Raw genomic sequence first — 27,044 nt, forward strand, 5'->3', positions numbered from 1 at the left:
TGAAATTCAGGTAAATAACGGACCATTTTTTAATATGAGTATGCAATATTTGGCACATACTGAAAGCCAGATTTCGCTGGGCCTCCTGTATCTTATCTGGCAGCCCTGCGAGTGGTGAGTTCAGAACGGCGTCAAGTTGAATTCAAACTTAGTCCTTTTGTCCTGGAGGTTGCAGGTGGCGACGAAAATACTGCTTACATGTGATGGCCATTTGAAATTAAAGTTCACACATGCCAGTATATGTGCCCCGCCAATACACTCACACCTGCACCTGTACACACATACACCCCCCCCCAACACGCATGTACACACCAGTGTACACTTCAGGTGTGGTTCGTTTTCTGGGTGTGGCAGCTGTGTGTGAGGTCGCTGACTTTCCCGCACCCCCGCCGGGCACACTGACCTCGTTACACATCCCCGGAGGGGCAGCCTGTCTCCTCCGGGGAGGGGGTTCTTCTCCTGGCCAAAGGCTGGCACTGACCTGCACACCAGCTGAGCGGTGTTGACTTTCCACTGGTCACCACGTGATTGTTTGAAGAGAAGTCAGTGTTTTTCACTAGGTTAGATCAATTTCTGGCTGATTTCTGACTTATGAGTGATTATTCTCCGACAGGCTGGCCTAGAAACCCTTGGCTGGTGAATCTGTTCACAGTCCTGCAGAGACTGACCACCCTGGCAGGGCAGTTGGAGTTTTCGCGAGGACCACGGATGACATGCGGAGAACTGTTGTGTGCCAGTCACCCAAGTCCTCAGGCACGGCCGTGCGGGGCGGCCCATGGCTGCCCAGGACACTAACCTTGTTGATCTTTAGTGACAGTCAGATGCAGGCCAAGCTCCTAGGAGGTTCTTGCTTTCCACCTTCCAGTCACTTCCTGAGATGCACACCTTCCTCCTCTTGTCCATCCTCCACGCGGCTGCCGAGACTCGCCGTGCAGTGGCCTCCGAGGCCCTTCTCAGTCTGACCCACGGCCCTGCCTCCTCCAGCCGGCTTTAGGCCGCGTTGAACCCTGGAGCAGTTTGTCCTTACGCACCACATGTGACCTCAGCTTTGCTCGTCCAGTTTGTTTCCTTTGCCTGCAATGCACTTCGGCTGCCCCCCCCCCGCCTCCCCCGGCCCTCTTCCACTGCCTGTGCGCAGCAGAGCGGGGCGGTGGTCCCTGGGTTGAGCAGGGGAGGCAGGTGGGGTACGTGTCAGGTGGGACTTTGTCCTTCAGAGCCGCAGCTGAGGAGGAAGTTGGCACCGGGAGCCAGAGACTGACATCGGGGGGACTTGGGAGGCTGGCTGGTGTGGGCTCAGGCTCGGGCTCTGTCACCCCACGGGTGTGGCCGGCGAGTGGCAGCCCCACACTGGCGGTGGTTTCCCCGGGGCTGGGAGAGTCAGGGCAGGTGAAGTGCTCACACCAGTGCTGGCGCATCGTGAGCTGCAGCCGACCTGGGCACCGCCATCACCTCATCGGCGTTTTTAGCATTTTTATCAGTTAGGTGGTGGGGTTGGGGGCGTGGGCTCCCCTTCCCAGTGGGGGCTGCGGTTGGTCTGGGGGCTCTGTCGACACAGAGTGTTGGACCTCGTGGGCAAAGGGCCTGTCTGGCGCTGGCTCCCTGGGCAGGCTCCCCTGTCTGGCCTGGGAGGCCGCTTAGCGGGGCCGATACTGCCCCAACCCAGGGAGACCAGGGCGGGCGCCAGGCTTCATTATTACTAAAATGGACACGTCCGCCCTAGGGGGAAAGATGCCAGAACGTGCTCCTGGAGAATGGTTCTGCCTCGGTGTGCTAACCAGCTCTGTTGCGGGTACATTTTCCCTTTCCTGTGTTTTTTAATTTAGGTTAAATGTGATTTTAATGAAATTTCTCTGAAAGCTGTCTTGCCTACATTGTAAGGTTAAAATTGACTTATTCTTTCAAGAGAGAACTCGGTTACAGCTGGAAACGAGATTCAGCTTTATTACCACCCAAGTGAAAATATTTTTATTTCTGCTGCACGGTGAGCAGTCAGAGAGCAGAGGATACACCAGCGGTGCGGCCTGGCCCTGGAGCAGTCGGCATGCACCGTGAGAACTCGCAGGGACCCCCCCCCCCCGCTCGTCAGACCCCAGACGGCCGGGGCGCCTTTGGGATGAAGGGAGGTTTCACTGGAGATGCAGGGCCCAGGGTTGGCAGATCACACATGGAGGGCGGTGACGTCAGCTGTGGGAGGTCATGTAGACTCTCGGGGATGCCTCCGTGTGTCCGCTTACCAGCCTGCCTCCCTGTCTCAGGCTGAGGCTTTGTCTCCGTGGACAGGGGTCCTTACTCCGGTGGCTCGGTGCTGGGCCTGCCCAAGGCCTTTGGGCAGCAGGTGCCCTGTGGGTTCTCACTCTCCCAGTGGTGTCCAGTAGATTTAACGTGCCTTCAGTTGAAAACCTACGTGGCTATTTGGTTGCATTTTTGAGAAGAGGGATGCATTACCCAGTCCAAAAAAATCAAAGAAATAGTGGAAGTTCCCTGTAATCTAAAAAATAGCATGTTAGGGTTACCCCCGGGTTCTGGCTCAGCCTCCCGCACTGACTCTGAAGCTGGTCGCTGCTGATAATGGTCATCATCATCAGGAGATGGGGAGGGAGAGGGAGAGGGAGCAGCAGCAGCTATTAAGCACCTGCCGAGTCAGAGGCACCGCCCCCAGCTCTTCATCTGTGTTGTTGTGTTGATTTGTCACAGCGCCCCTTTGAGGTGGGACTACGCCGCCCCTTCCCTGGCCTCAGGTTCCCCGCAGGCTGGATGGTCTCCAGCGGCCTCCAGCTCTGCCCCTCCTGGGTCAGTACTGAGCTCGGGCGAGCCCCCTCAGCCTTCCCCCAGCCTCCTGGGGGCCCAGCGCTGTCTTCCGGGCTCAGAGTCACGCCTGGCCCTGCCTGCACCCCAGGGTTCCTGGGGGAGGAGCAGGCTGCAGCCGCACAGAGGCGATGCCCTCCCCAGACCCACACCCTCTGTGCACGGTTTCTCTGGGGACTCCTGGCTGTGTCTTGTGCCTTCTGGTGCCCCCCCCCCCCACATTGTGACGCCCTGCGAAGAGGGAGGGGGCAGAAAATCAAACTTGGCTTCTCTGAATAGAGGGAGCCCGGTCCTAGAGGCCTCCCCACTGTCGTCTTGGGACCCTGGGGTCAGGCCCGTAGCCCCTCCGGCCATCTCCCAGGCCAGAGGGCCGTGTGGGAAGGCAGGCTGTGGCCCTGTTGCCTGGGCCTCCCTGACCCTCCCGCTTTCCCTGCTCTGTCTTTCCTGGGCTCGCTGCCTCCCCAGCCCTTTGTGTTTTCCTCCCGGTGTAAGCCTGTGGTCAGGTGTTCCCGAGAGCAGGTAGAGCAGGATTTACTTTCTAAAAATCAAAGGACAACTCTCCTTGCAGGTCTGGGCTGCAGGGTCCCGGGAGGCCTGGCCACCACCACCCAGCCCACGTTACAGCCGGAGAACGGGGTGGGTGGGCCTGGGCGGGCGTGTCCCCATTCAGCTCTTGGGTGCCCCCCCCCACGGGCCACCGAGGCAGGTGAATCTGCTTGGCTTCGAGACGCTGTGTCTGTGACCTGGCTGACCTTTCCTCCTGGAACCTCTCAGCAGAGCAGTCACAGAAGGCAGCTCCAGGGTCACTGGCTCACTTGGGGGGCGCTCAAGTGGGGAGCATGTTTGTGCCGGAGGCAGCGATGGCCACCCGGTGAGCAGTGGAGCACGAGCAGGGCCCTCGGAGCTGGGGCGTGGCTGCTCTGCTCCTCAATGATGGTATCTTTGCGTCCCTGTGTCCGAGATTTATGTTCCAGGTTTATGGCCAAACTGGGAGTAGTTAATTAAACTGTAAGGAGAGACGTCCAAATAAAGCGATTCTCCTTGATCTTAAGAAGGCAAGGTTGTCTTGGTTTTGAATGTAGGCCATCAAATCTGGTTTTGCAGTGATTCCCCGAAGTCATTTTTGATCGTGTTTACACGTTGCTGGAGACGCCCTGAGCCGTTTTATCTCCCTCCCTTAAAGAACCAGCGTCCAGCTTAAGGTCAGGACGGGGCAGCATCGGGGGCCGGGCTCGGGGAAGGAGGACCGCCTCTCGTTACCGAGGTCACAGTCCTTCCCGTGCTGGTCAGCTGCCGGCGCTGGGAGAAGGAGGAGGGGCACTTGCTGTTTCACGAAGGTGGACCCTCCGTACTTCGGGCCACGGGTCCCTGTGTCCGTGCTCCCAGCCGCGCCTGCAGTCACACCCTGTCACTGCGCCGTGGACAGTGCAGGCCGAGCACATGCCCGCAGCTCTCCGCACGATCAGTCCCCTGCCCTCTGCCAGGCCTGGGCCCCCATGCAGAGACCCACGGTTTCAGTCTGTGGTGAAGTCCTCCCGGGTTCTGGGGGCCGGACAGGTGGGGAGGGCAGGGCTGCTACAGGCACCAGGCCATCCAGCGGCTTCTCGAGGCCCCACTCTGCCCCAGCCGCCCTTCCCCGCTGGGTCCGCGGTGCCGTGGACCCAGGGTGCGGGGCTGCTTCCTGCTGTGTGCCGCACTGGTGCAGGCTGGAGCCGCCCTGCCGTTGAGGGAGACTTTGTCCACCTTTCTGTTCTCACTTCTGTCTTTCTGCCTGTTTCGGGCACCATGTTTGCCCTCTTCTGTCAATTTGCAAGGTGCCAGGAAGGAGGGAAGTACGTGCAGGGTGCTCAGATGCCTCTCGAACGGCCTCTGAAGCCCCCTGGTCTGGGAGGGGGGCCCCAGCCCCCGGGCACCAGGGGTCTCCATGGGGCGTGGCCTGGAATGCTTCCGCACCCAGCAATTATAGGTGCCCTCTGGGTGCTGGGGTGCCCCCTGCCCACGGAGCTCCGCCTGGTCCCGTGCTTGGCCCCACTGGGCACTCTGCACCTCGTCGCCCTTCCTGGCAGCTGGTGAGGTCGGAGCTGGCAGCATCTGCCCTTGACAGACGGGAGTGGAGGCCCCGGGGCGTTCCACTGGAGCCACACAGGCCCCGATGAGTTGAGATGCCTGTGGACGCTGGCAGTGAGGGCGTGGCGGCCGGGGTGGAGGCGGTCCGGGAGGGCTTCGTGGAAGACGGCACCAGCTCTGAGCCTTGGTGGCCGTTTGCTGTGTTGAGTAGGGGCTGGTGTGAAATGGTGAAGCAGCGACGTGCCTGTGGGTGCTGGACTGTGTGGGGGTGAAGGGGGGGTGAAGGGGGGGTGCCGGGAGGGTGTGTGTGGGGACAGGCCCGAGGAGGGGTTGGAACAGGTGGGCACCGGCCGGTGTCTCCTCCCACCTCTGCGTCCCGGGACTCGCATCCACGTGGCCTCAGGAGCAGAATTTATGCCGCAGAATCGGCAAGTGCTGGGAATCAAGGCCTCTTCCCAGAGGATCTGTCGTTCAGCGCTGACCAGCGCAGCGCTGTGCGGAGAAGGAGGGCTGGGGCGGACCTGGACAGCTTCGGGAGGCATTTCAGCTTCTCGAGGAGCTGTCGGGAGGGTTGAGTACCAGCGGGCGTGGCCAGAGTGGTGTCGGGAACGTGGAGCGGGAACCAGGTGGACTGACCTGTTGTGCTCTCTCCCCTCATCCAGACCAGTGTCGCGGTTTTCACGTGTGTACCTTAGGTCGCGTCCTGTTTGCTCTGAAAGTGCACCTTAGATTATACAGGTAGGGCCACCTGTGCTGTTCTGTTTTCTTCCTGATAAGAGCATGGGCCAGAACGAGTAATTCCCTGCCCAGAGCTATACGTAGTCCCTCCACGCACGTGTGTGGTTTGATTTCATCCCCTTTCCTACACGAAGGTTCTACTCAGAGACACAATAACATGCCTTCTCTCCCTCAGAACACGTCCGTTCTCTCAGCTGTGTTCCAGTCTTCCAGTAGGTGATGAGGAAAGTGTCGGTCATAGAAATCGCTTTGGAAAGTGCTTCAGTGCTTTTCCATAGACATGCGAGGTCCACCCTCCCGTCCTCTGTCCCTTCCCTCACTGAGCAACCTCCTCCCTCCTCTCCTCTCTCCTGTGATCCATCCGCTCACCCACCCGCTAACCATCCCTCCCTCCCTCTGTCCATCTACCCACCCACCCATCCCTCCATCCATCCCTCCCTCCCTCCCTCCCTCCCTCTGTCCATCTACCCACCCCCCCCTCCCTCCACCCCTCCCTCCATCCATCCCTTCATCCCACTTTCATGGAAAACTCCTCCTACCTTGCCCTTTGGGTCCAGGACATGGAAAGGAATCAGGATTTCTTATCCTTATGAGCCCACAGTTCAAAGGGATAGTCAGCCATTCAAGCCACCAAAGCCACTAAGGGTCCCAGGTGCTCTCTATAAGTTGAGGCAGGAGTGGCTGGGGGGGCCCTGAGGTGGGCGGTGTCAGCTCCAGTGTGGGGAGAGGTCACAAAGGCTTCCGAAGGGCAGCGGAGTCTTGAGCGTGGGGAGGTGTGGGCCAGCAGGGGCGTGGGAGTCACACTGAGACACATCCTTGTTGATGGCGCATTCTCAGTCTTGATGCGCACCCGGAGAGAGAGCGTGCTCTGGGAAGGCCGCGCGCCCCCACTTCCGGGCGGCCTTGGGTAGGGTCAGACTTCCTTTCGGCTGACACCAGGTCTGAGGTTTGATGGCATCCCGTCCACACTGCGGCCTTGAGAGCTCCTCTCCCCGTCAGCATCATCACTGTCCCCACCTAAAACCTTCCACAGGTGTTAGTGGGACGGAGCCAAGAACCGGGCCCCCTCCAGCCCCCACCCACCAGATCTGGCTCCTAACCCGCCTGCCGTCTCCTCTGGGCCTCCCCGATCTGCCTGTGTCCATGGCCAGGGCGGCCGTTATGGGGCTTCTGGAGCAGTCAGTACCGTGCCTGGGCCCCCAGGAAGGCCGCTCTGTCCCCTGCGTTCTGTCCCCCAGGCCCCGTGCGGCAACCTTGGGTGGAAATGGCCCTGGCTCGGAGGTGTTTGTTGAGGCCCATGAAGACATCTGTGAAGTGGGGATGATTTAATGCTGCGTCGCTGCGATTCTGTGTAGCGCCAGAAGAACTCGTATTTTAGATTATGTTACTGTCAAAAAAATAGACCTTAACATGTCCCTAGGGATGGAGAGATGGTGTGTGGTGGTGTCAGATAAACACGGTTTCTTTACGACCTGCTGGGAGGCTCATTTCCTTCCCACGCTGCTGTCTATGCTGGGGTCCCGAGAGTGTGGGGGCGTCGCTGTCCCCAAGGCCAGGCGGCTTGCTGTGACCTCTTCCTGGGGCTGTGCCACCACGGCTTTACAAGTGGGTGGTGCCTCCAGGGTCTGAGCCACCTTCCTCACCCTCCCCTGGGGAGCCCGTGAGAGGTTAGCCACCACACGGCCTGGACTGGGAGGAGTGATTTTTGGGGAAGTGCAGTGTGGCCCCTGCCCTGATGTGTGTCTGGATCTCAGCTCTCAGGGTCCTTTAATGCTGGCAGAAGTCCTCTGCTGAAACACGAGTCCAAAGTGGATGCCCCACAGCACGCCCGGAGTTAGCGTCAGGCCCCCGCACGGAGGGCTCTGTTCTCTGCGAGATCCAGCCATGCCCCGTGGCCCCCAGGTGCCGCACGTCTGACCGAGCAGTGATGAAGGCCGCAGTCCCCGGGCCCCGCTGCAGTCACTTGCCTGAGTGGCTTGCAGACCTTGGGAAAGCATGTCACAGAGGGTGCGGCTCAGGAGGGCCAGCCGGGGGAGACAGGAGTAGGACGAGGTTGGGGAGGGTCCTGGGACTCGGAGCTCCTTCGGCCCCCGCGTCAGGGCCTGTCACCCTCCCGCATGTCTGCGTGTTCACCCGCTGGGACGCTTGCTGAGCCTGGGCGTCTGGAGTCGTCGCGCAGGCACGACTGACCGCGTCGTGGGCCCCGGCGCCTCTTCCCTGACGTCCGGCAGCTGGGACCCCACCCGGCACTGGGAAGGTGCGTCCCACCGTGGGCTGCAGGGTGGGCCTCGTGCTCCCGTCTCTGGTCCTGCACACCCACGGCCCCCAGCCTGGCCTCCTGCCCCCGTGTGTCCAGGTCCTTACGTCTTTAGTCCCCTCTGCCCTGTCCCTTCGCTCCCTGTGCTGTGCTGCTGGGAAGAGTCCACGGGGAGCCTGAGCTGCACCTGTCGGCCTGAAGCTGCGTCTGCTCACAGCTTGGATCATGGAGACAGATGACAGCAGGCTCCCTGGCTGTTTGGTGGAGGCCCCATTTGCCTGGTCAGAGCTTCCACTGGTTTTATTTCTGGGTGAGGCTCAGCTGCCGTCTCCTCCCTATTCTTGGTCTGGACCCAGTCATGTGCCCACTGCTGGCATTCCCCTGTGTCAGGAACTTTCCTGAGAGGGTCCTGTGCGGGAGCTGCGGCCCGCCCTGTTTTCCAGGGGGGCACCTGGAGGCCCTGAGAGCCTAGAGAACCTTCCAGAAGCTGACCTGGGTTTGGAGCCCAGCTCTCCTAACCCTGAAACTCGAGGTCTTTCCACGACTCACCAGTCTGGCCGGGCTCTCTGCTGAGGGAGAGGGCAGTCCAGCCGCCCAGACTCAGGCCTCCTCGCTGCCCCGATGTGGGGCTGGCAGGACTGCTGGCCTGCGAGGATTTGCTGGGGGGTGTCCGCTGCTTGGAGAGTGGAACCACAGGGCCTGGATTCTGCTCTGTGTCCTTCACTCCCCCTGCCGCCCGGTCCCTTCCCAGCTCGGGCCTCTGTCCCCCTGGTGCACCCCCCTGGGCGGCCGTGGCAGGTCAGTCTGCAGCGGGGGCCCCGGGCTGCTGCTCCCCGGAGCTATGGGCCGGGCCTGGTGCGTGTCGCCCTCTGCCTCGGCCTCTTTCTCCGGCCCCCTCGGCACGGCCGTGGGCCCTGGGTCCTCGCGGGGTGCGGCTCAGCCCTGCCTCTGGGGCCTGGCGCCTCTGTGTAGCTATTTACTCTCACCGTAAAGCAAGCCCTGCACACGAGGCGGGGGAGCCCAGGGCAAGGGCCTCCTTGGGCGCAGAGGGGCCCGTGTTCAGTGACAGTGGGCTCGTGTTTTTGTTCTTCTCTTTTGAACAGATTGGGGAATTGAAATCTTCCCCCCTCAAAGCCTATTCCGGCCTTGCCCGCGGAAGCCTGACGCGGTCACGTCTGTGCTTGGCGTTGTGGACGGGCTTTGGGCGGGTCTCTTTGTGCGAGCAACTGCGTTCACTCTTTGGGCAAATTAATCTAAGTGGCGCTGGCCACGCGTGAACAGCACGTGTTTCTCTGCCGTGTCGAGGGGGTACAGGTTTTTTCCTTTTAGCGCCAATCCTGGGACACAGTGTGTGTGTGTTGTTTATTTTTATTTTCAACTGAGGAGACGGGATGCTGCAGCAGGAGCGCCCGTCTGCAGGCCCGCGGCTTCGGGTGCCGGGTGCCGCGCCCAGCGCGCGCTGGGGGACAGCCGCCTGCTGTGACTTTGCAGCAGTCCCCGCCCTGGCCTGCCGCGGAAGGGTCTGATGAAAAGCATCTATCTCTTCAGCCTGAAAGATGACAATAATTACATCTGCCTGCTCGTTCGCTCTGTGTACACTCTGACTTTCAGTGGAATGGAAATTTCAAATTCAGAATTATTGCTAACCAAATTACCTTTATCAGTGATGGAGCATCTGCTCACAATTACTTACAAAACAGGAAAAATGAATCTTTTCAGCATAAACATTTGCACTCTGATGTATGTAAATTGAAAGTAATGCCCAGAGTTTAGTAGTCCATTTCTCACCACGCTCACGTCGGAGGCGGCACGTTAGGAGGTGGTGGGAGAGCGGTGGCTGGCCCGCTCTGTCACTCTCTGTCACTGCTTCCAGAGAAGCCCCAGCCTCAGAACAGAGGCCGGTCCGCGTGAGCGAGGCCTGCCCCCTGTTGTTCTGGGGTGGCTGCTCCTGCTGGCCAGAACCCAGCTGACGTGGCCCGGCCGGGGGGTGGGCTGCCTGGCGGGCGCTCCCCCAAGGCGCCTCCCCACCAGGTGGGCACGAGGTGGCCTCCGTAGCCCCGCTCAGCAGCTCGGGCCTGCGGCAGGGCGAAGAGAAGCCCAGAAGCTCTGGGCACTCGGAGTCGGCAATCCTGATAAAAGAGGCAACTTGGAGGCTCAAGGCTGCGTTTTCTTTGTCTCTCCTGCCAGTGGCCAGGCTCCTGGAGGACAGGATGCTGGCCGTGTCTCTTCTGGGGCTTCACTGTCACGGGCGGCGGGGCACGTGGAGGCCCTGATTAGCTTCCCTGAAAGAGCTGGTGGGTGAGGGGCCCCCTGTGGAGGAGGGGTCCGCCCCCGTCTGCAGAGGGCACGGCTGTGCCCAGGCAGCTGGTACCCAGGGACGCCGGGCGGGTCTGTGGGGTCACTTCAGGACAAGGAGGGCGATGGTCTGCGGTCCCATCTGCGGCTCATGTGAGCCCTGGGCGAGCCACCTCGCTGGCCTCACACGGGCGCAGGTGAGGGTGCTGCGGGTGGGAGCTGCCGGAGGGCTGTCGGCCACTGGATCTGGCTGGGTGGGCTCCTCTGCCCGAGCCTGAGACGGGGTGGGGGGCCCCTCAGGTGGAAAGGGTTAATTTTTATCTGGCTAGGTTCCTTCAGTGACAGATGTTCCAGAAATATGTGTTTAATTTCCCAAACTGGTGGCTTGCCGTTTTCCGGCAGGACGGTGCCATGTGCCCCCCAGGCGCTTGTCAGGGTTGTTTGTCTTCCCCGCTCGAGAATGGCGCCCTCCTGTAGCTGAGGAAGCCCACGGCGCTGCGGGCACGGGGCCTGGCCGGGAGACTCGCTTCCCCCCATCCACGGACGTGCCAGGCACTCACCGCTTGCCGGGCCCAGACGAGGCCACCACCCCATGGGCATCGCATCCAGGGGGCACCCTGGGAGGTCAGGGTCCTGCCGGCCCCTCAGCTGGCGAGCCTCCGCCTTGCTGTGCAGGATGAGGGACGTGAACAAATGCTCAGGGCTCCGGAACCCAGGAAAAGTCACCTGAATCCACTGGATACGCTTGGAGTCGGCACTGCCTTCCCGATTGTTAAAACGTGGTGAGGGTCTCAGGGCAGGGTCCTCCGGCTCCCCCCGGCCCCTCCCTCTTGCTTAGTGGTTCTGTAAATAAGTTCCTGCGCCGTTGTAAGTGATCAGGAACAGGCGTAAAGACAGATCCGTGAACAGCAGAGCTCCAGCTTCTCTCTCACACTGGTTTGTGTGCCATTTCTAGAACTTTCTTTGGGAGAACTCTTTTCAGGGTTGCTTCTCAGGGCAGGCTGATGGGGGAGGTAAGACCTAGAGAGAAGGAATGTGTGAGTCACGACGTGGGAGAAGGGATGTGTGCAGAAACAGGGCAGTTAGCAGTCCTCGGGGGCCCCGGTTCAAAGAAGTCAGTATAGGAGCACCCTGGTTCCCAGCCTGGAGGATTGGCCGCACCTGCTCAGTGTTACGGCAGCGCCCATGCTCCCCAGGTCCTTCGAGCACACTTGGTGGGCAGAATGCTGGGAAAAGGCGCTAGTCCCCAGGATTGCCAGGGTGTTTTGCCCCCTGGAGGGGCCCTTCCAGGACCCCACACCGCAGAGCGCCTGAGATCTGCAGCCTTTCCAGCGGTTGTTGTCACCCTGCAGGGAGGCTGGGTGGGGGACGCTGGGGACTCGGCTGTGGAGATGCGGTTCGTGCAGCTCTGTGAGGAAGAAGGACCCTGTGGCTGGTGGGAGATCGCGCAGCGGGCTCGGTTCCCCTCAGGGCCCTAAACTGGGGGTCCGGGGGTGTGTCTGCCTGCCCCCTCACTGGCCAGGGTTGGAGCACATGGAGCATTTGCCTGGCATGAGACTGAAGGTGTCTTGGAAGCCAGGAGCTTGTCCCTTCTCTTGGGACACCGCCCGTGGGACCAGACAGATGCAGGTCAGCCTGGGCTCCGCCTCAGGTCCCAGGGTGTCCCCTGGCCTCTCAGACCAACGTGCCCATGTGTGAGGCAGGAGGGGGCTGCTCACCTTGCTGGTGGGGGGCATGGGGCGTCCCACACGGGGCACCCCACACGGGGCACACGCTCGACGCACGGAGCTGTCGTGATCCCGGATACTGCTTCCGCCGCCGCCCGTGGCGGAACGAGAGGAAGAGCCTTGTGCTAGAAAGCACTCATTACTTCCTTGCTCCTTGGGGGGCGGTGCTGGGGTGGGTGGAGGGGCTTCTGAGGCGGGCACGGGGCCTCGGGGAAGGGATGCGGGGCTGCTGGTGGACCTCGGGTTCTCCTGACAGCCTTGGGGCCCGTGTCGTCTCCCGCAGAGCAAGTCCACCGGCACCTGGAGCAGCACGAGGTCAGGTACCTGCAGTTTGCCTTCCGCTGGATGAACAACCTGCTGATGAGGGAGCTGCCCCTGAGGTGCACCGTCCGCCTGTGGGACACCTACCAGGTGAGCACCCACCCCTCCCAAGGAGGGGGGCCAGGAGCCGGGCCGGGCCCCCCCCCCCCCGACGAGGGCCGGGCCCTGTCCGCCGCAGCTCGCCTTGGCCACGCTCTGCTCCGGGTCTGTGCCGTACTTGGCTTTGTCTTCGGAGCATCCTTTCCATGGAAATGCGGCCTTGAAGTCCGTTTCTGGTGTTCTTGTCGTTTGATTAGGTATGAGGTCGAGCAGGAACTTTCTGCAGTTTTATTTGTAGCTGAATTTCATTCCACCATGCAGTGACAGCGTCCCCAGGGCTTGCTGGCAGTTTGCATTTTCTCCGGTCCCCGGGGTGGGTCAGCGTGGCGAGGAGGCTGGTAACTCCGGCATGAGCCTGGGCTGCGGCTGCCGGAAACATTCACACTCAGGACTCGCACGTTGTCTGTTTTGAGTTATTCATAATAAGGATTTTTTGAAGATCACTGACAGAGTCAGAGCAATATGAAATTTTCTCCTCTCCACCGATTTTGATGGAATTCATTTCTTCAGGAGATTGAGTTTTCTGCAACAAACCACCTTTGTTCCCTCGAGTGTCCTGTTGCTCATCCTGGCACCTTCTCATCTGGGTGGAGACACTTGCTGCCGCTGAGCCGTGCTGCGGGTCTGCACGCCAGCCTCTCCTCCTCATGTGCAGAGTAGCCACTGCTGTGTGGACTTGGAATGGGATCCCTGTGGAGGCTGGGTTCCATTCTGAACTCTGGGAAGCCGAGTTGTTCCTGCCCTGAGCGTCATCCCTTCGTGGGCCTTGGACGGGCAGCTGGCTTCGGAGGCTGGGAGTGGGAGCCCCAGGCAGCGGGCTTTCTGTGGGGCAGCAGGAGTCCAGACGCGGGCTTGGGCTCCCGCCTGTGGCCGTCCATGCGGGGGGTGGTGGGAGGCCGGGCCCAGGGGCAGGCTGGACGGGCCAGCCCTCCTCCCCCGTCGAGGGCGCCCTTGGTCTGGATGGAGTGTTCTTCCCGCGGGATGGGGATCTCCGGCTGCTGCCCCGCTGGGCCCCACGCTCGCCGACCTCACACCCTGAGCTCGCCCCTCCCAGGTTGTCTGGAACAGTAACCCGAAGCCTTGTTCCTGGTGGGCCGTGTGCCCTGTGCGGGGCCACGGGCGCTGGGTGGCTCTCGGCGCTATGCTTCGCCTTTGCTGTCCTCTGCCGCAGCCTGTGCGTTCTAATGGTGTTCACGACCGAAATTAAGACTGGTCAGTAGATTGCACCCAAGTCCCCCACTTTGGTTTGGCTTTCTAGGTACTCGGCAGCTACAGAACTGCTGGCCGCTAACATTTCCTGGGACATAAAGCCTTTTTTTGGGGGCTGTTTGGTTCAAGCGGCCGTCAGCGGGTGTTATCAATCAGGACCCTGTAACATCCCAGGAAACAAAACTTAATATCCCGTAAACTGCAAACGCTCTGCACTCATGATGGGTTAGGCCGAGGTCCTGGGTCCCCTCATTAAACACAGACTTCCATGTAATACTGTCCCCATTACGAATAAATTAGGTATTAAGTCAGTCGCCTTTTGAGGAGCCAGAAAATGGATCTGCACCACTTCGCTAAAACTCCTAATAGGTATTAAAACTTTAAGCACAATTGTGGCATCTTTATTGAGTTAATTTTCCTGAAATTAAATTTTGTCATGAATTGACTCATTTGTACCACGGGCTCATTGTTGAGCTGACAGTTCCCTGCTCGTGAACCTTTTCATATCTTAAAAATGGGGGGCGTTTCTATTTTACAGGTCCAAGTAACCATGAAATTGTATTGCATCTTTTGGCAATGAAAGTACCTGGTAATCACAGGCTGGCGATCGGGTGATTACTCTCCCCTAAGCTGGGTGTTTATTAGCTGGGCCATTACAGGTTTTGTTGACTCTTTAACCCCTTAGAAAGTAGCTTAAAACCCTCTGGGACGGGTGCCGCCCGCCCTGGCCCAGGCTGGGAACTAGGCACCGCACAGAACTGAGCGCGGGGTGTTCGTCGCAAGCGTGAAAGATGGCGGTTAGAAAGCACAGACCGCCCAGAAGCAGCCCAGACAGCGGGGAGACGCCCCCTGCTCCCCGGCCGCCCCATGTGCTCCGCACGAGCAGGGCTCCGCGCGCCGGCTGCCGTGGTCCAGCTCCCGGGAGCCTCGGCCGTGGGCGGAAGCAGGTGGTGAGGCCCCATCCAGCAGGCCGCCAGGCTGGTCTCAGTCTCCCCATCCCTGGGCTGTTGCAAGAATGCATCCCACCCTCCACGGCTGGACCCACGCGTGGATTTTGATGACCTCGAATGCTTGGCGTGTTTCCCGTGCTGTCGGTCTGCAGCCGGGGAGTCGGGGCCGTCGGGGCGGCTCCTGTCCCAGTCGTCTCCTCCCGCCCCTCGCTGCTCCTCCTCGGGGCCCCTCCCCCCGGCCCCACTCTGTCTGGAGGAGGCACGGGCTTCGGGTTGACAGGAGAGGTCACAGGGGTGTTTCTGGGCCACAGCCACCGCCTCCTGTGTGGTGTGGACAGAGAAGTGTAGCTGGAGTTTATCAGGCTCCGCAGAGGCCGCTGGGTGCCGTTGTGGGCTGGTGTGGGCTCCGGGGGGACCCGCAGCCTCCCGGGGGCTCTCTCAGAGTCTCCGTGTCCTCACTGGGCCCCGTGGAGGTGCTGGCTGGAGCCACTCCCTCTGGCTTCTCCCCAGTGGGGCAGGGGGCACACTGGATGCGAGGGAGGGCAGAGGCCCTTGGCCTCCGGCCACGCAGGGTTCCTGCCTGTGAGCGGCCGTCTGTCTGGGGGGCAGGCGAAAGCTCAGCCCCTCTGCCTTCCAGGCGTGCGGCCCTTCTCGTGGGGCCCCCCTGGGCCAGGCGGCTCCTCCAGCCGCTCCCAGGGCCACACCGCCGCTCGTGGCTGCGCCTGGCCTGAGACTGGACACCAGTCACGTACGTCCCTGGGAGGGGCCTCTGAGGGCAGGTCTGAGCGTCATGCCCTGTGAGAAGAGTCTGTCCTTGCAGGCCTCACGTGGAGAGAGAGAGAGAGATGTCTGGTTCTCTTCAGCCTCCTTTAGTCTTGCTGCGTTAGGGCCTCTCCTTTGTCAACCTCCTTAAAGGGCCCGTTGGGGGTTTGGGCTTCAACCTATGAATTTGGGGGGACATAGTTTAGCTGATACAGAGCTGGGGTGTCTGGAGCACCCCAGGCTGACCCTGCCATGGGACCACAGGTCACAGGAGTGACAGTGCACAGTGGCACTGTGACCTCTTGAGGCTGGACCCCGGGACCCTCCTCGGGGGCCCCTGTAGGGGACGGGGAGCCTGTGGCAGGAGAGCACCACAGCTGCGCATTTAGGGAGCTTGTGACTCCGGGGCCCGCCTGCTCCGGGGCGACCAGAGGCGCTCAGCCCGTGCCCTCTGCTCGCCCAGGGCTTGCTGAGCCTTGGCGGCCCCTCCCTGTCTTTGGACCTCACGCACGTTCTCCTGAATTGCTTATCTATGGAAAAACAGCCACCAGTGCGGCTTTTATTTATTGTAACGCTGGCAGGCCAGGGATGGTGGCCCTGGCTCCGGGCTCATGGGCCTCTATGTCCCGGAGCCCAGGGCCTGCCCCTTGGGTGTCTCCCTGCAGCGGCCGGTGCCCCGGGTGCAGGGGTGGGTCTGGGGGCCGCACCCCCTCCCCGTGTCCCTGGCTGCACTTCATGCTTGAGGCCTGGTGGGCACAGGTGCCTGCAGGGCCCAGGATCCGTGACCCCGAGGCCCAGCCCCTCACCCGCAGGCCCTGGGACAGAAGCCACCTTTTTGTCTGAGCTGCTTGACCTCCTCCCAGACCACGGGAGTCGGTATGCATGTGCCCTGTTGCAGAGGGCGCTGACCCCCGACACGCTGTCTGGGGTGGGCACTGGGGCTCCTGTCCCGCCGCGTCAGCTTCTCCCACGTGTCCTGCCTCCCGTGCGTGGGGCGTGCCTGCACCAGAGGGGCCCTGCTGCAGAGGCGCCGCCCGGAGGGGTCCACACACGCAGGCCTCCTGAGGGGCAGGACGCTGAGGTGCAGTTTCTGGTTTGTGGTTCTCCTTCACGAGGTGGTATTAGGGCGTCAGCCAGATCGCTTCTGCTGTTCAGGATCTTCTGTGGTTCCAGACACGTTTTAGGTTTGTTTTCCTATTTCTGGGACAAACGCCCTTGGAACTTTGATAGGAAACGCCTCGAGTCTGTGGCTCGCTTTGGGTGACCCGGACGCTTTCACAGTGTTAGTTCTTGCAGTCTGTGAATGTGGAATGTCTTTCCATTGCTTTATGTCCTTTTCAATTCCATTCATCAACAGTTTGTACTTTTCAGTATACAGAGTTTATGCTTTCTTGGTTAAATTTATTTCTATGCATTTTATTCTTTTTGATACAGTTGTAAATGGGATTGCTTTCTTAATTTCTCTCTCCAGTAGTTTGTTGTTAGTGTATAGAGATGCAGCTGATTTTTGTATATTGTTTTTCTTTAATCCTGTAACTTTACTGAATTTACCCAAAGGAAATGAAATCATTATCGCGGAGAGAGACCTGCACCCTCCTGTCCATGGCAGCATGATTCACAGCAGCCAAGACACAGGGCCGCCTAGGTGTGCATCGACGGATGGCAGGATGAAGACATCGGGTGTGTGTACACATCCACACACAATAAAATTACATTTGGCCTTTAAAGGAAGGAAGTCCATGGGCGTGGCCGGGATGGCTTAGGGAAGGTCAGGGGAGAGGAGGAGGTGCGGCCAGAGGGAGGGGGCGCCCCCCAGGCAGGAGAGGACCATCCGGAGCGTGGAGCCAGGGAGGGAGGCTCCCAAGAGGCAGAAGGTCCAAGGGTGACAGGAACACCCAGGCGTGGCCTCTGGCTTCATGTGGGTTCTCAGCACTTGAGAAACATGATTAGTGTGACTGAAGAACTGCATTTTACATTTCATCTTCGTTCACTTGGATGTAAACTGAATAGGCCCCCACGGAGTGGCTGCCCGTGGTGGGTGCAGTTGTGGGAGGGGCTGGTGGAGTCAGTGGGGCAGGGACTTCAGCTGGCTCTGAGGTGACCACGAGGAGACGGACTGGCTGGAGGCCCCCCCGCCGAGGGTAGGGGCCTGGGAGGGTGGCCGTGCAGTGGAAGACCCTGAGCTGGCTGGTGGTGGTGGGAGGGGTGCAGATCCCAGGAGGCGGCGGAGGATGCTGCCGGCCTGTCCCTCCGTCCCTGGGGCCCTGTGAGGCTGACCCAGAAGTGACTGTGCCCCTGGGAAGCGTCTTGGAGTGAGAAGGAATGTCAGCACTTTCTGGAAGGAAACGTTAGGGCCAGGGTCTGAGAGTGGTGGCGTCTTCTCTGAATTTTAGAACTTCCTTCCCAGAAACACCTGAGCTCTGACTGAGGTCTTACCTTCCCTGGTTGATACTTGGGGCGTGAGCCTGGGGAGTCGGGCCCCTGGGTCATGGGAGGGGGTGTCACAGCCTCGCGTCCACGTGGAGGTGACTGTGTGTGTGGCTGTGCGATGACAGTGGCTCCTCTCCCCCATCCAGAGGACGGGGAGGACGCCGGCGGTGCTGAGGGCCCCTCGGAGGGCACATTTCCCACAGGCTAGTGATTGTGTCTCAAGGCGAGGGAAAACTTCCTTTGGCCAGGTGAGTATCACACAGTAACGTCATTGGCTTTGGGCATTTGTTAAATTCCTTCCTAGTGGCGTCCACAGGTCGCTTGAATCCTAAGTAAGACACTGGCGCTGCCCATGTCCCCGAGTGCATCCTTAGGGCTGGCTGTGAGCGCGGGAGGCCAAGTGCGGACAGTGCTCTGGGGTGTGGCTTTGGATCTGCTCATTTAGTCACCGTGCCCTCTCGGGCGACCCCTTGGGGCAGGGCCGTCTCCCGGAGGCTCACGACAGGCTCGCTGGTACCCGGGCCTTTGGCCCCAAGGCCTCGGTGCATGCGCTGTTGGAGGCACATGGCTTGAGGGCATTTTGTGCTAGTGAAGCTCCGAATCGCCCACTTGCCCCAGACGGAGCAGAGGACACTGCCTGTGAGCTGTTGGAATCTCCATCCCAGCCCAGTGCTGCCCCTCGGAGCCTTAGGTGAGCCCCGTTCCTGAAGCTCAGCCCCTGGCGTCGCTGTGCAGGTGGGAGGAGGTGTTTCTGATGCAGAGGTTGGCCCACGGTTCTGTGAAGGGCCTGGTGGGCCTTGTTCGGGGGCTGGGGGCTGTGTGGGCTGTCGCAGCCGGGCTGTGCAGTGGCCCAGGAGTGCATGGCATGGGCCTGTGCCAGGGGACTTCACGGGGAGGCGGGTGCTTGCCTGCTCTGAGGCTAGAAGGTGCCGAGCACACTGTGGGCGCTAGAAAGGAGCACCGTTCTTCCCTCGACGCGTCTCAGCTGCAGAGCTGTCCAGACTCTGGGTCCTACTGCCGGGCTCTCGCTGCTACCAGCCAGGCGTTGCAGAAATTGGATCCGGGGTCTCGGAGCTCTGGTGACTTGCCCAAGCCCCTCCCTGCACGTGGTCTTACATTATGTGCCTGTGAGCCTGGGACTTGTGGTTCTCTGACTCCCATGTGGCGGGCTCCGAGGGAGGTCCCTGCCAGCCCTGGGCTGAGCCCACGAGAGGCCCTGAGCCAGGAGACCCAGCTGAACCCGGGTCTGACCTGCGGAAACAGCAAGAGAAGGGACGCCTGCCCTGCTCTGTTTGACCTTGGTTACACGGCGAGAGGAAATGAATACGCAGAGTCTTGGTGTCGGTAGCGCAGACTGGAGACCGGGAGCGGGTAGGAAGACGCCCGTGAGACCCGGGAGGGCCGGGAGCTGCGGCCCGGCCCGAGGCGCGCTCTGGAGACGCGCGGGCAGGAGGTGCGAGGTGGCTGCCGTCGGTGACGGCGGGAGGCAGACGTGGCCCTTGCCCGGGCCCTCGCTCGTCACAGACCTGCCCGTGGCGTCCGGCGCAGCGTGGGCACCACTGACGCTTTTAAAGGGAAAAGATTCGTTTTGCAAAGATTGAGGGGGTGGGTGCATCTTCCCAGAAACAGTTTCGAATTTGGAGCTCAGCCTGTCAGTCCATGGAATTGCAGTAGAGTTCTGACTGGAAATGCAGGTTAGCTCTACTAACAGTTTCCTGAGCCCAAAGGGGGCGTACCTTCTGATGTTGTATGTGCGTCTGTCTTCTGTCCACCCATCTGCTCCTCCATCCGTCCACCCACCAGGTACAATCAGAACCCTGGTCTGGGCAACGGCAACAAAGCCTCGGGCCTCCACTGCGATGCCTGAGGCACCCACCCCCTGGGTGTCCGCAGCCTGGGGTGGGGGCACCGCGGGACGTCGGTTCAGCCCGGGCAGGAAGCACTGTGACGGACGTGACGAAGGAGGGAGGGGATTGGGGGCACCGCACCTGCCCAAGGGTGCTGAGGCTTCCCTGGGGCACGTCTCAGCTGGACCTTGAGGGTCAGGAGGGTGACGGGGATTCAGCTCTGTGAGGGCAGGGCCTCGCACCGAGGGCGGGACCCAGAGCCCTACTCCAGGAGTGCGAAGCAGGGCGGCCTCCAGCCCCACCTGTGAGGGGGCCCTTGGCTGCAGTCACACCTGCCTGGAGTAGGACCCAGAGCCCTACTCCAGCAGAGCGAAGCAGGGTGGCCTCCCTGGAAGAGAGGGCGTGTATCCAGGGCTTTAGGAGTCAGGTGGGCGTGGCCTGCGCCGTGGAGGGCTGAGCTGGGTGCAGCTGTACCGGGGCTGTTTGGGAGCCGCGGCGGCACGGGACCTGCTCAGCTCAGCGGGGCCGTGCGGGGGTCAGGCCCATGGTCTCCTCCATGGGGGTGGACCAGCTCTGTTCATGCTGGTGCTTTCACTCCTGCAAACCTTGGTTTCCTGCCTGTAAAGGAAGCAGCGCTGTTCTTGTGGCCACACCGCCAGCCCCACCTGTGAGGGGGCCCGTGGCTGCTGTCACACCTGCCTCCAGGCCCAGGTGAAGGTCAGGGGGTGGGTGGTGTTGGTGCCAGGCCTTCAGCCCTCGGTCAGCCCCGCTGCTCATCCCGGCTCTGTCTCCTAGTCGTGTGTGACTTAGCGATGGGGGAGCATTTAAACTGTGTGCAGGGATCCATCCTCTATCCTGCGGTCTTGCATTTCCCAGGGTCGTGGGGACCTGCTCTCCGGCTCTGGAAGGTGGCCGTGGGCCATCAGACTCCCCAGTACCTGCAGAGTGTCTGTCGCTGTGCCTGGGTGGGGAGCACCCAGTGTGTCCCAGAGCCGCGTGGTTCTCCGGAACCTTCCAGGGCGCCACAGGCGCCTGATTCACCCTCAGCGAACCAGGTGGTGGGGAAGCTGATGGATTGGGTTAATCTAATAAAACTGGAGAAGCAGATCTCCTTACAACATACTTTTTCATAAGCCCATTAAGATTTGAGGTCGTTAGCTTTTCATGTCGGCCCTCCTACAGGAGGCAGGCATAGATCACTGTCAGCTGGGGAAGGATTTAGAAATGAGAATATTCAGCAAGACTGTGCTCCCTGCTGATAAGTTTGCAGGGAGGAGCCGGGAGGGGGTGCGTCACCCTTGCAGGGTGGCAATAAAGACAGGGGCCTGGGGACTTAGAGGCCGTATTTAGAGGAGTATCTAGGATGTCCTTCGTGACTCTAGGACTTTCTTTCTTCATGTTTTAATAAGATTGGGTTTTGCCAGAGCTTTCTCGGGGCTTGGGGACTGGGGGAAGATTTCTTCCCTCTGCAGGCCTGGTTCACACCGGCACAGCTGGCCTGGTGTCCGGGGCCCGGAGCTTTGGTCCGGGCACTTCCTGGGACTGGAATCACCTGCAGGTGGGACACCTATCAGCTTCCACTCGGGTGCCAACTCGGGCAGGCCTCTGTCCCTTTGCGGGTGAAATTCCGAGTTGTCCTCGGAGCAAGAAAAGTAATGTTCTCACATTGTGGTCTCTGATTTTAATTTTATAAAGATGGAAATCTTCATTATTTCTGAAAAGTCATTTGCTGAGCGACTGTAACCTGCGTTGGCCGAGCGGCAGGCCACGCAGGCAGCCACTGGTCCGCGGCCGGGTGGACACGGCGGGACGGCAGGCAGCTGGGTCTCACGGATGCGGATGCCTCTGCTGAGCCGTCGGTGCAGGCGGGAGGGCGAAGGGCTCCCCGATCGCCCGGCGCCCAGCCCGCTCCCCGCAGGGGCTGCCCAGAGGCCGGGGACGGCGCCGCCCTAACCCGCAGTCTGAATGAACTCCTATTTGTCCTCGCTCTGAAGTAGACAGGGATGCCTAGCCAATTGTGGAGCTGAATTTAATGGCAAGGAGGTCTTCTAAGAAGCGATAAAAGCTCTTTTCTAACAGTGAGAGCGCGCGCCCCACGGCCCTGTTGTTACCTGGCAGGCGGGCTTTCTGCTGCGTCCTCCCCTGCAGGCCGCTGGCCCCGCGTCCCTGGTCCCTGCTGTGCGCCGGGTGGAGGCGGGGAGGCAGGGCCCCTGGGATGTGCGCTCGGGAGGCCACTCCGTGTGCCGTGTGCTGGCAACTGGTGCAGGACGTGCAGCTGGTAAAACACGCTGGGTGGCGGGTTAGCGTCCCCGAGCGAGTGCAGCTCCGGCGGCGGCCCTGAAAGGCTGTGAGGAGGGGCTGTGCGGTGCGGGGTCCCGCGGCCCTGCCTTGCTTAGGCCGTGCCTTCTTCCTGCTGCAAAATCTCCCGTATGTTCACTGGCCCCGGCAGGACCTCCGTTCAGCAGCCCGGACTTGCCCCCATCTGGAGGCCAAGGGGGCTGGCCTCTCCCCCGGGCCGCCTGGGCTGGGCGTGCCTGTGGAAGTGGGTTGAGGGCAACAGGAAGGACTTGGCTGCCTGTCCCTTAAATGCAGGCCAGACTGCTGTCAGCCTGGAGGACGAAGGAAAGAACGGAGACCGGCGAAGAGGGTCCCTGCTCCTTGGACAGGAGTGTTTCATCTGGGAGCTGGCTCCCCACGGCGGCCGAGAAACGAGGCCCAGGGTGGGGCCTGCCGCTCCTTGGTGTGCAGGTCCTTTGTGGAGAGCACTTCCTGGGGTCAGCCGGGCCCTGGCATGTTGCTCTGGAAAGGACAGATTTCATTGTTGTCAGGAGGGGTGGGGGCATTGGCTCCAGGTGTGACACAGCCCCCATGCTTCCTAGGTGGGTGTGGGGTGGCAGGACCAGCGAGGGGCGGGAGCTGGGCCTGGTACATTCCGCAGTGTATCCACTGACTCTGCCTCGCCCCCTACCCCTGGTTACCCAGGCCCCCTTACCAGGCAGAGGGAAAAGGGCAAAGGGCAGGGTGGACGTGGCGTCTGAGACAGGAGTGATGGCCGCTGCCAGTGTGAGGGCTGGGGACAGTCAGAGTCACGTAGGCACCAGGACACTGCCCTCCACCCCCTCAGACCCTGCTCGGGCCCCGACGCCACGCCCGTGCGGACCCACACGCGGGGACTTGAGTGGGGAGTGCTCCGGCCCCGCCTGCCTCCTCGCCCTGGGAGTGCCTGAGGGGCGTGGCATGGGGGCTGTCTGATTTACTGACCCCAGGGCCTGGTGGCACCTGCTGCCCCTCAGTCAGGGGCCGTGCTGAGGGGGCGCATCGTGGCCATCGGTGCAGGGCGCTCCTCCTGACCACCTGCCCTGGGTCTATACACACTCCTTTAAGGCTCTGGCATTGCCTGGTGAATACCTTGATGTTTATGTTTTCTGGAAGAAATCCAGCACATAAAGTTACCTAAGAACTGCTTTCAAGAGAGGCCTGTGTGTCCCATGTGTGGGGAGTGTTCTCAAGGTTTCCAGTCCAATTTTCTGTGACCTTCTGTTAGTGACCGCGAGGAGAGGCAGTGCTCTGCCAGGGGCCCTGGGGGTCACTCCGTGTGGCCGGCAGTCTCGCTCCTTCCTGGGCCCTGGGGTCAGGCTCCGTGATGTTGGACGCCGACCTGGGCCAGCCGTTGGCTGCCTCCCTGTGTGAGTCCTGAGATTTCCACACGTTCACCTCCCAGCTCCTCCGCAGGCCTCTTCCCACCTGAGTGCTGAGCTCGGAACAGCTCCCCGGGAGAGGCGGGCCTCACCTGGGCTCACCCAAGGTCGTCCAGGCGGCCTCGGCTGGTGCCAGTTGGTTTGCCTAAATAAACCTGCAGACCGTGATGAAATTCCCGACAGGCCTCCTTCACTGCTTGTTTGCTAAAATTTCACGTTCTCTTATTTCACCTGAGAGTGTGTTGTGGAAACTGTGGAGAAAAGAAAGCCCCCCACCTCGGGTAGCTCCAGCCCGACACCTAGAGCCGCTGGGCTCGCGGCAGGGCTCCTCTCTGTCCCTGCCCGGGGATGCTTTAAACGTGGTGATCACATGTGAGGCGCAGGTGCACTCCTGCGCGTGCCGTGCTCCCCGTCCGACGTCTCCACCCCAGTGGCTCCCAGCCTTTGTAGCCAGCGCTTCAGATGGGCGCGCAGTGAGTGTCCTGCCCTGCGGATGTATTACTGTCTGCTTAAGGGTGGTGGGCCGTCTGCAGGGCCCTTATGACCGTGATGTGATTTCTGCTTTAAGCTATTTCTGTGTTAATAGTCCCTGAAGACAGATTCGGGGTGAATAGGCAAGGCGTGTCCAGAGTCCCTGATGCCAGTCGCTTTGTGGAGCGTCACGTGTAGGTTGCGGCCAGTGACATGGTCTTCAGCCTTGTGAGAATTGGGCATTTTAATTAATGTCATTTCTCTTTTCTTTTCTTTTTAATAATTGAAGTCTAGTCAGTTTACAGTGTTGTGTCAATTTCTGGTGCACAGCGTGATGTTTCAGTCATACATGTACATATATATGTTCCTTTCCATGTTCTTTTCCATCATAGGTTACTGCAAGTTATTGAGTATAGTTCCCTGTGCTCTACGGTAGAAACCTGTTGTTTATCTATTTTATATGCAGTAGTTAGTATCTGCAAATCTTGAAATCTCAATTTACCCCTCTCCCGCCCCCTTCCCTGGAAACCAGAAGTCTGTTCTCTAAGTCTGTGAGTCTGTTTCTGTTTTGTAAATAAGTCCATTTGTGCCATTTTGTTTTAGATTCCCATGACTGATATCATACGGTGTTTGTCTTTGACTTATTTCGCTTAGCATGATAATCTCTAGGTCCATCCATGTTGCTGTAAATGGCATTATTTTATTCTTTTTTGTGGCTGAGTAGTACTGCATTGTACAAATAAACCACAACTTTATCCATTCATCTGTCGATGGACATTTAGGTTGCTTCCATGCCTTGGCTACTGTAAATAGTGCCGCTGTGAACACTGGGGTGCAGGTGTCTTTCAGAATGAGAGTTCCCTCCGGATGTGTGCCCAGGAGCGGGACTGCTCGATCACACGATAACTCTATTTTTGGCTTTTTAGGGAACATCCATATTGCTTTCTGTAATGGGTTCACCAGCTGCAATGCTGTTTTTCGTTATAAACTGAGCGCTGGCGGTAATCTCTTGATTCTGTCTCTGTTTCTGTGGTTACTGTTAGATTTCTGAAGTTCGGATGTATCTAGCAGTTTGCTGTGCTGCATTTCAAGGTAACCTTTTTCTTTATCCATAGTTCCTTGGTGGACATGTTTAAACTCCAGGGGATCCGCTGGTTGTACCCACTGCTGCAGCCAGTGTTCGTCCGGACCCTGGGCTGTGACCTGTAGGGTCCCAGGCGCTGAGCTGTACCTGCAGGAAGGCACGAGGGTCAGGGAGCTGTGGTCTGTCTAAAACACAAAATAGCCCCAGGAGACAGTTCCTAAGGGCAGGGAGGGACACAGAAGGGTTTGGAGCCAGGGAGAGGGCACTCTGGGGGAAGGGTGGCTCAGGAAGTGCTCTGTGGGGGAGGAGGCATTTGGGTGGGACTAGAGGACCAGGCTGGGGGGGTGACATGCAGGGCGAGGGGGGAGGTGGCGGGACAGCTGGGAGGAGCTGTGGTCTGTCTGCCTGTCTGCCTGTGGTCAGGCGCTGCTCTTGGGAAGGCTGGGGGTCCCTGTGGTGACCTCTCCTCCTTTGGGGGCTGGGGATTGTTGCAAAGGGGTGGGGGAGGGGCAGCAGAGAGGAGTTCCCATCTTGGCCTCAGCAGAAAATTCCAGTACTCTTGATGGTCTGTGAATACATAAGCCTTGCATTTTCCAGACTAGAGCAGATTCTCGTACAATCATATTTTATCAGGGAAGGTGCGTGGTTATATGTAATTAAATGACTTTATTTTTAAATCTTTGTAAGATTTTCATATTCTCAGATGTGCACTTTTGGAAAATAACCCTTCCAGGCCTTAGGAGATGGTTTCGGTCCGGGGACCGTGGTCCTGAGCCTGCACCATGGCTCCCCTGGGACCTGTGCTCGCCTGGGGCTGCGCTCCCTGCCCGGAGCCACCTCCCTGGGGACCTCGTTCCCTGGAGCTGGGATCCAGGGTGCTGTGCAGCTCAGAAGCTCCCCATCCGGTGGAGCACCGCTGGGCAGCCTGTCCGGGTCCCTGCGCTGCGCTGTGCGGGGCTTTGGTGGAGGGGACCCTATGTCTTGAGGGGGGAGGGTGAGACGGTGCAGGCGGGTACAGGCACCTCGGGGGCACCTCTCCTTCCTGCCCCTTCCTCTCCCGCTCCTTCTCTGCTCCTCTTTTATTCTTACAGACGTAGGGCAGCATCCCTCCTTACCTTGTCCTCGGGAGCCAGGTTTTCCTCCACGGTACTGTCCTGGCCGCCTGCAATTTCAGTCTCAGGCTTGCAGACCGTCCCTAGGCTGCGGGGGCCGAGGGCAGTGCTCACTGGGCTGCACGGCCTCCAGAGGCCGGGAGCATGAGTGGGCAGCACAGGGCGGTGCCCGGCAGCACACGGGAGGCTCGCTGGCCCCGCCGCGCCCCTGACACCGAGTGGTGCCTCGGAAGGCCTGTGAGTCACTTTGCCGCACGCACCTCCACAGCCCCGCTGAGACCATCACAGGTGCCCCGGGAGCTGAGTCTGGAGGGACCGTGGGACGCTTCTAACCTGGTCGCTTGTCCTTGCGAATGCTTATTTAGAGCAGCCTGCATTTGTTTTGAAGACTGGAGTCCACCAGGTAATATCAAATCATTTACGGGCCCAGAGGTCCAGCCAGTGATTCTGCCGTACTCTCCCGGTTAGGGCACTGTTCCTAGTAAAGGAGACCACCTCCCTTCCCAGTCTGGAAGCCAGAGATGGGAGCCATCCATTCCCCACCCTTGTCACCTGTCACCAAGCCCCCTCTCCAGACCCTTCTCCCATCCAGCCGCCGTCAGGTCTCCTGATTGGTCGTCTTGCTGCTGCCCTGCCCTGGGTGGCTGGCTCTGGAGGACACGGGTCCGGCCGGCTGTGCCCTCATTGACCCCTGGTGGGAGCCCGGGGGCATGTCCCCCCCACCCCAGGCGATGGACAGGTCTCCCTGTGGCCCCAGGCCCCACCTGGCCCGGCCGTTCCCCTCTCCAGCCTTAAGCTCCTTGAAGAGCCGCTCCTGGGTGTCGCCCGTGCGTTGGGAGCAGCGCTGCGGCCTGCCAGCCCGCTTTCTGCCTCGTCATCAGCCCAGTTACTGGGCGTCCGTTTGTCAGGCGTATTCTGTGCCCCTGTCGGCTCCGTTTATCACTGGGCCTGCAGCGGGGGCCCCTCCACCCGCACGGGGGCCCAGCCACCTTCTGAGGTGGAGTTTCTGCATGTCTTTGCCCCCACAGTGCCCCCTGGTCACCCAGGCATGGCCGACAGGGTGAAACCCAGCCCGAGTTCTTCCCTGCAGAGGTTCAGGGAGCCTGTGATGTGCTCATGCTGGTCGGACTCTCCAGGCTGGGGTCTCCGCAGGGCCAGGCTGGCGCAGCCTC

General features: G+C 60.3%; 1 protein-coding gene across 8 annotated transcripts in view; it reads left to right on the top strand.

The window, feature by feature from the left end:
- The window catches only part of TBC1D22A (TBC1 domain family member 22A), a 242,138-nt gene that overhangs the window by 164,815 nt on the left and 50,279 nt on the right, over nucleotides 1–27,044 (top strand). For 4 of the 8 annotated variants that reach the window (XM_074375771.1, XM_074375773.1, XM_074375775.1 and 1 more), the window contains one exon: nucleotides 12,173–12,300. The exons of 2 other annotated variants lie outside the window; for them this stretch is intronic. In XM_074375771.1, the coding sequence (XP_074231872.1) occupies nucleotides 12,173–12,300 (128 nt within the window). Of the gene's footprint in view, nucleotides 1–12,172; nucleotides 12,301–16,787; nucleotides 16,927–17,806; nucleotides 17,909–27,044 lie in introns of those variants that run through there. 2 more of the 8 variants (XR_012511007.1, XM_074375776.1) reach the window with 2 other exon arrangements.

Source organism: Camelus bactrianus, chromosome 12 (assembly GCF_048773025.1).
Source record: "Camelus bactrianus isolate YW-2024 breed Bactrian camel chromosome 12, ASM4877302v1, whole genome shotgun sequence".
Lineage (NCBI taxonomy): Eukaryota > Metazoa > Chordata > Mammalia > Artiodactyla > Camelidae > Camelus > Camelus bactrianus.